The sequence below is a fragment of the Pseudophryne corroboree genome, chromosome 10 (assembly GCF_028390025.1).
Source record: "Pseudophryne corroboree isolate aPseCor3 chromosome 10, aPseCor3.hap2, whole genome shotgun sequence".
Taxonomy (NCBI): domain Eukaryota; kingdom Metazoa; phylum Chordata; class Amphibia; order Anura; family Myobatrachidae; genus Pseudophryne; species Pseudophryne corroboree.
The window spans coordinates 37,146,744-37,154,150 of record NC_086453.1 but is presented as its reverse complement, the minus strand read 5'-3'; the positions used below and the strand labels follow the sequence as shown (position 1 = coordinate 37,154,150).

Sequence of the window (7,407 nt, the reverse complement as noted above, 5' to 3'; positions counted from 1 at the left end):
ATTTTGGGCAAGACATGAAGGAGTGCCACAGTCCAAATTTAATACAACAGTATTTAGGTAAAAAGTGTTATCACAGACTCATAGACTCATAGATTGACATGGGTTCCCACCTTCCATCAGTGTTGCATCATGACTGCTAGTCGCTTGATGAATTCTGAGTGCTTACTTAAATTCACACTGAGTGGAATGTGCACAATGTAGAAGCAAACTCACCTCTTCAACTACAGCATAGGATACATAAAGAGTCATCTGCACAGAACTTACTACAGTTGAATAAAGGTCTCTTCTTGTTAAAACAATAATATAAAACATTTGGTGAAAACATTCTGCAGGGTCTAATGAAGTATGCACACAAGACATGGAGAGGGTAAAGGATGTTGTGATTTATTTAACTTACTCATAAACTGTAGGGTATTGTTATTATCCATAACCTAGTTCGATAACTCGTGTTTTGCTCTTTTAAACCAGTACCTGTTGGCCAACAAAGGGAGTATAACTTCCCATCCAGGATCCAGGCATTACTTGGCTCCTGTGTTGAAATCCCCTGCTCCTTCTCACCAGCTCTTACAGAATTAGAAATCCTCGAAGTGGTATGGCATGTTAACAACATTCTACCTAGCAACAGGATAATTTACAGTACTCATACGAATGAAATATCAAATATTTACAACAACCGCGCAACACTAGTAGCACATACAAAGGAAATGTGCAATCTCCGTATACACAAAGTGAAAAGACAAGATGAAAATTCATATTATCCAAATGACAGGAAGATTCTCTTCTATAGACAAGTTTCCAAGTACGTCGAGCTAAAAGTCACAGGTAAAAAAAAAATTAAAAAAAATAATGTAATCTATTTTTTATGCAACACTTTTTATTGAACATTTCACAGACTTTTGGTAAAAAAAAAATGTACGTACTGTACATGCTGATGAAGCAATATAAGGGATTAGTGGGTGACATTAAAGGGATTATGCAGCCTGGAGGTAACTTTTTTCTGAGATGTCTAGGGGAGGTATGAGGTGAATTTAAATGCTGTAGATGAAATTAGTTAAAGTAGTTGCTTCTGATTGGCTTATAAATACTGTCTTTCCTCTATTACACGGAATGATCCTTCTCTCCAGTTGTTTACAGTGAAAAATACTTTAAATATTTTCCATCAAGTATATGTGTAAAATTATTGTCTGTTGATAGTATTGTTGATTCCTCCAATAAAGGGGGAGTTTTTGCAATTTTTTATTTTTATCAGCAATTTTTTTTTCTGCTGTATCTAATTAGGGTCACCAGTTTTGCGTCAGAATTTTTTTTCCTAATCTACCAAAAATGCATAAAATCTGTGAAGAGCGGACCATTGTGTGTTGACCATTGTCATGTCAATCTTTTGAACCTGCCGACCGTTAGTACCTGTTGACCTTACCCACGGTCAACCTTTCATCTGTCAAACTTTTGTACCTGCTGACCTAATGCATGTAAACCATTTGGTGTCAACCTATTGGCTGGTGACCGAAATACTGTAGACCTTCTATACCACACCCCAACAGATGATGGAGTTACTGTTGATTGATTGCTGTCTTCTTCAGGCGCCCACCTTGGCTGCAATATAACTACCAATATCAAGCAATTTGTCCAGTATTACAACACATGTGGTCTGTTTTTATTCCATTGTAATAGTTAGGATCACTATTGATCATGACGGTCACCTGCATCACTAAAACCAGAAGTATTTCTAATTTGAACTAAAGTCCAACAGTAATATATTTATTATATTTGAATAAGTTGCTATTTTAATATGTTAAAAATTCATAACCATAGATTATGTTTTTTGGTTTTTTTTGACAAACCAAATAACAGTTCAAAGAGATAGAGCGGTTTTAGCTTCAATAATATAAGAATGCCCATTGTCAGTAAAGTACATGAAGCTCATACGAGTTGTTATATGTTTACAAAACAGTTATTTAGTCTTTTACGCACCTACATTTACATTATACTTTATGAAAACAATTATAAACTCTTAAATTATCTCTGCAGATGTCCTACCTGAGTCAGTGCTGTCAGTGCCTGGAGAGACGACAGTGGGGGAACCCACCAAAATCACATGTTCTACAAATCATACATGTGCCTCAAGTCCACCTAGCTTCACTTGGAATGTCACTGGTGCACATGTCACCCAATATAACCTAGACCTTGGTGAGGGGGTGACAAAAGCATTGTCTGAACTAACATATCAACCCTCTGCTACAGATATTGGGTCAGAAATTCAGTGTAAAGTTTCATTCCCTAATGGCCAAACAAGTGTCAAGACGGCTAAACTCTTCATTAAACGTATGTATTACATATTATTGCATTCATGCTACTGTCCTCTTCCCAAAAAGAGGAAACCAATGATAATTTTAAATGTAAGAATATTTTTGTTTGTTTTGTGTTCATTATTGTTTGGTTTTAGTTTTCAAATAGAATGTGTTTATCAACTAAATAGGGATGCCTGAAAGAAAATGGAATTATTCATAATAGTGCTCTCTTAGATCGGTTTTATATGCTAACATGGTGTTTTGGACCTACAACAGATTTGGGCTTGTCCCAGTTCCATCCTCTATCCTTGTCCACAACCACTGTCCCAGCTCCAGCCTACGTCTGTATCCTCAACCATGCTCTTTGTAGCCATCTCTGTCCTAAATCCTCCACCCCCTCTCCGTCCTCACTCCGACCCTGTTATACTTGCTGTACCCTACTAACATGGATGGTGACCCCGGGTCCTTGAAGAGATATGGCAGACCCATTATATTTTATATTGCAAGCAAAAAAAATATTAAGTTACTGGAGAAAGTAGATGAGTGGCCTCAAAGCATTTCTGAAAATGCCTCATGGAATGTTCCACATCTTGGCACTGATTAATGCTAATGAAAAGAGTGACAAAAAAACACCATTACTAAGTAACAGCTACACTGAAGTTACTGCCAGTTGGTCTGAACTTTGACCCCCTACTACCAGTGTCACTTATGTCATCACCTAAGAGTTACAACACATACTGAGTATGTCACAGGCAGCCAGTTATTACATAGATTCACCCAGGAAACTGAGTGTGAGCAGTTGTGTGAGTCATCATTTACAGTACTTTGTATTTTGATGACATATGTGACAATGGCTAGGAGTATAGAGATGGAAATAAAAACAGGACATTCCCAGTGCACAGTAATACATTATAGGAAGGCATTGGTTATTCTGCAATTGGTTAAATTATTCATAATATGAAATATTAAATTAGCATGGCATGCAAAAAATATATATATATATAAATATACCAGATTATCTTCAAGACCCTGCTGAGGGTCTCAAATAGAGGGCACTCACCAATCAATTTCCACAGATAAAAAGTTTTACTTAGACCATTGAAGTCATCACATACATGTCGACGTTTCGGCTTCGCAGAGCCTTTTTCAAGACCACCACAGGAGACATCTGTTCAGCACGCCAGAGAGCAGTATACTGACATCTGCCTCCCGGGCTCCCTTATATAGCACAAACCCAATTACCTTAATGATTTAATTACCTAATTGCCTGGAGCAGCCCTGCCCCAGTGTTCCATATAATCACTGGAGCAGGTAACCATATAGGACATAAATAACAACCGATACTGATGTACTACAATACAGGGCTTTATTAACTACCTGTACTGAAAAGACCAACATATCACATACTTACAGCACTGTGTTTTCTGTGTAAAACTCGCGGTATGACCGGAAGTGCATCATATGCGTTCCTCTGGTCACCGCTGTGCGTTCCACTGACATTGACCGGAAGCGCGTCATATGCGCTCCACCGGTAAGCACTGTGCGTTCCATCAGTACTTCCGCCTAGGCACACATCGTGTGTCTCATAGGGTAAAATTGAACATAGTCATCATCTTCATATTTTCAGCTAATGGTTATACTCATAAATCTGACACATTAGACCCGCCATCACATAGGCTGCGGTCTCATAAACTAACTATATATAGGAGCCCGGAAGACAATGCACACATAGTCCCTTTAGGAGTATATACATACAAATATATTAGTGCATCAGAAAACCTGTCATGCTGATGCACAATGGTAAATACCTACATAGAAGAAAAAAACAAACAAGAAACAAAGGTTTAAAATGGCATAGGGAAAAGAATAATACTGTTTCTAAATATTCGATTATTTAAAATAGATACTATACTTCTTGCTAAGACTAAATCAGGATCGAAAACGATCCCCGTCTAATGTATGAAGATCTTTAGTGGATTATTTTCATTAAGTCCACGAGGTGTGATGGTGTCCAGTCTGTATATCCATTGTGACTCAAGTTTTTTTAACGCTAGGACCCTATCACCACCTCTTGTTAATTCTGGTACCTGATCGATGATCATACACCGCAGAGTTGAAACCTGATGATTATGAAGAAGAAAATGTTTGGCAACAGGTTTATCAGTAGTATTTGTCTGGATCGCAGCTCTAATTGAGTAACGGTGGTTTGCCATTCTATCCCTGAATGGTCTACTCGTCATACCTGTGTAGTAAAGACCACACGGGCATATTATCACATAGATGACGAAGGCACTCATACAGGATAGGTTATAACGGATACGAATTTTCATACCGTTATGTGGATGCCGGAATTCCTTGCCACTTAACATCGAATTACAGGTGGTACAACCTTTGCACTTGAAACAACCCGTCCTGCCAGACCTTAGCCAGTGCGTTGGTGCATATGTCGGCTGCATAGTTAGACGCATCAATAATTGACGTAAGTTGGGTCCCCTCCAGTATGCATTCATTGGAGGTTTGGTGCCACCGAGACCAAGCTGGGGATCAGTCGTCAGTAATGGCCAATGCTGACCATAGATGTTTCTTGCTGTGCATGAGGTGTGATCATATGTACTAACATGTACAATTCGATTGTCCTTCTTTGATTTCGCAACATTATCAATCGGGTGTTTAAAGCGATGACATGCTTTTTTAATGCATCTATTCAATGTTGTAAGTGAGTACCCTCTCTGGAGGAACCTGGATTTCATCTCCTCTATTTGTATTTCAGCAAGTTCGTCTGTGGAGTTTATCCTCAGTACACGCAGGAATTGGGATATTGTCAAGCTTTCCTTGAGCATAGGTGGATGCTGGCTTGTGGCCTGTAGGATGGTATTGCGATCCGTTGTCTTGCGGTATAGCGTAGTATCAAGCTTCCCACCATTCCACCATAACATCACATCAAGAAAGGTTATTGTAGTTAGATGAAACATATAGGTGAATCTGATGGGTCCCTCAATGCCATTAAGGTTATCAATCATAGCTACCAGCTCGTCCCTAGTACCTGACCAGAGCAAAAAGATATCATCAATAAACCTCATATATATTAACAATCTATGTCCAAATTGTGAAAATATATATTTACGCTCATAGTCGGCCATGTATAAATTAGCGTAAGCTGGCGCAAGGTTGGAAACCATGGCTGTCCCCTGTATTTGAGCATAATAGTCTGCACCATACATAAAATAATTTTTTTTGAGGACTAACTCAATAAGGTTTATCAGAAATTCTACAGGTGGTTTTGTATGTTGAGCCTCCACAAGTTGTTTTCTGATTGCATCAATACCATCATAGTGTGGGATTACTGTGTATAATGATTGTACATCGAGGGTCACGAGCCATACATCAGAATCTGGTAATTCAATATCTCTGACCTTAGAAAGGAAGTCAGTGGTATCACGTATATAACTCATTGTATTGCACACTAGGGGCTGTAAAAATTGATCAACATAAATGGCCAGTGGTTGTAAAAGGGACCCCTTTGCCGATACAATAGGCCGACAATGGATATACAGACTGGACACCATCACACCTCGTGGACTTAATGAAAATAATCCACTAAAGATCTTCATACATTAGACGGGGATCGTTTTCGATCCTGATATAGTCTTAGCAAGAAGTATCTATTTTAAATAATTGAATATTTAGAAACAGTATTTTTCTTTTCCGTATGCAATTTTAAACCTTTGTTTGTTGTTTATTTTTTTGTTGGTTTTTTCTTCTATGTAGGTATTTACCATTGTGCATCAGCATGACAGGTTTTCTGATGCACTGGTATATTTGTATGTATATACTCCTAAAGGGACTATGTGTGCATTGTCTTCCGGGCTCCTATATATAGTTAGTTTATGAGACCGCAGCCTATGTGATGGCGGGTCTAATGTGTCAGATTTATGAGTATAACCATTAGCTGAAAATATGAAGATGATGACTATGTTCAATTTTACCCTATGAGACACACGATGTGTGCCTAGGCGGAAGTACTGATGGAACGCACAGTGCTTACCGGTGGAGCGCATATGACGCGCTTCCGGTCAATGTCAGTGGAACGCACAGCGGTGACCAGAGGACCGCATATGATGCACTTCCGGTCATACCGCGAGTTTTACACAGTAAACACAGTGCTGTAAGTATGTGATATGTTGGTCTTTTCAGTACAGGTAGTTAATAAAGCCCTGTATTGTAGTACATCAGTATCGGTTGTTATTTATGTCCTATATGGTTACCTGCTCCAGTGATTATATGGAACACTGGGGCAGGGCTGCTCCAGGCAATTAGGTAATTAAATCATTAAGGTAATTGGGTTTGTGCTATATAAGGGAGCCCGGGATGCAGATGTCAGTATACTGCTCTCTGGCGTGCTGAACAGATGTCTCCTGTGGTGGTCTTGAAAAAGGCTCTGCGAAGCCGAAACGTCGACATGTATGTGATGACTTCAATGGTCTAAATAAAACTTTTTATCTTTGGAAATTGATTGGTGAGTGCCCTCTATTTGAGACCCTCAGCAGGGACTTGAAGATAATCTGGTATATGTGGAAGTCTATACAGGCCTCCTTGTGGAGCACCCCACTGATGACTGTGATATAGCCGTGAGTGCGGACTTATACAATGCAATATTAGTGGATCATGGCCTTACTGGTTTTTTGATACCTTTGTCAAGCACCCGCTTTTCTAATATGAACTTTGGCTACCTTGGTGAATAATGCTACTTGTGTATATGAATATCTCTCTTTATCCCAGGATATCTGGTCCTCATGCCTGACAGATATGCTGACATCATTGATCACACAAGTTGTGGTATTTTTAATGTTTTTGCATAGTGGATACTTCTTGCGTTTGTCCATACTTGTACCTGATCAGAGCAATAGAATTGTATATGAAGCATTTTTTATTTGTTATATTTTGACTCTATATCTATGATGACGCAGACAGGGGTCAATGTGTTTGACGAGGATTTATTGAGAGCAGCAGAAAGCAATTTTCTATCCCTCACTGATGACGATGCAGAGAAAATATACTTTGGTCAGATTGAGTTTTCAGAATTACCGGCTGAAACAATACCTGACCTATATACTAAATT

General features: G+C 38.9%; 1 protein-coding gene across 1 annotated transcript in view; it reads left to right on the top strand.

Moving 5' to 3' along the window:
- Positions 1-345: 345 nt before the first annotated feature.
- LOC134965146 (Schwann cell myelin protein-like) overlaps positions 346-7,407 on the top strand; it is a 33,014-nt gene continuing 25,952 nt past the window's right edge. Inside the window, exons 1-3 of the mRNA XM_063941670.1 lie at positions 346-367; positions 469-822; positions 2,029-2,322. Coding sequence (XP_063797740.1) covers positions 346-367; positions 469-822; positions 2,029-2,322 — 670 coding nt within the window. The remainder of the gene's footprint in view (positions 368-468; positions 823-2,028; positions 2,323-7,407) is intronic.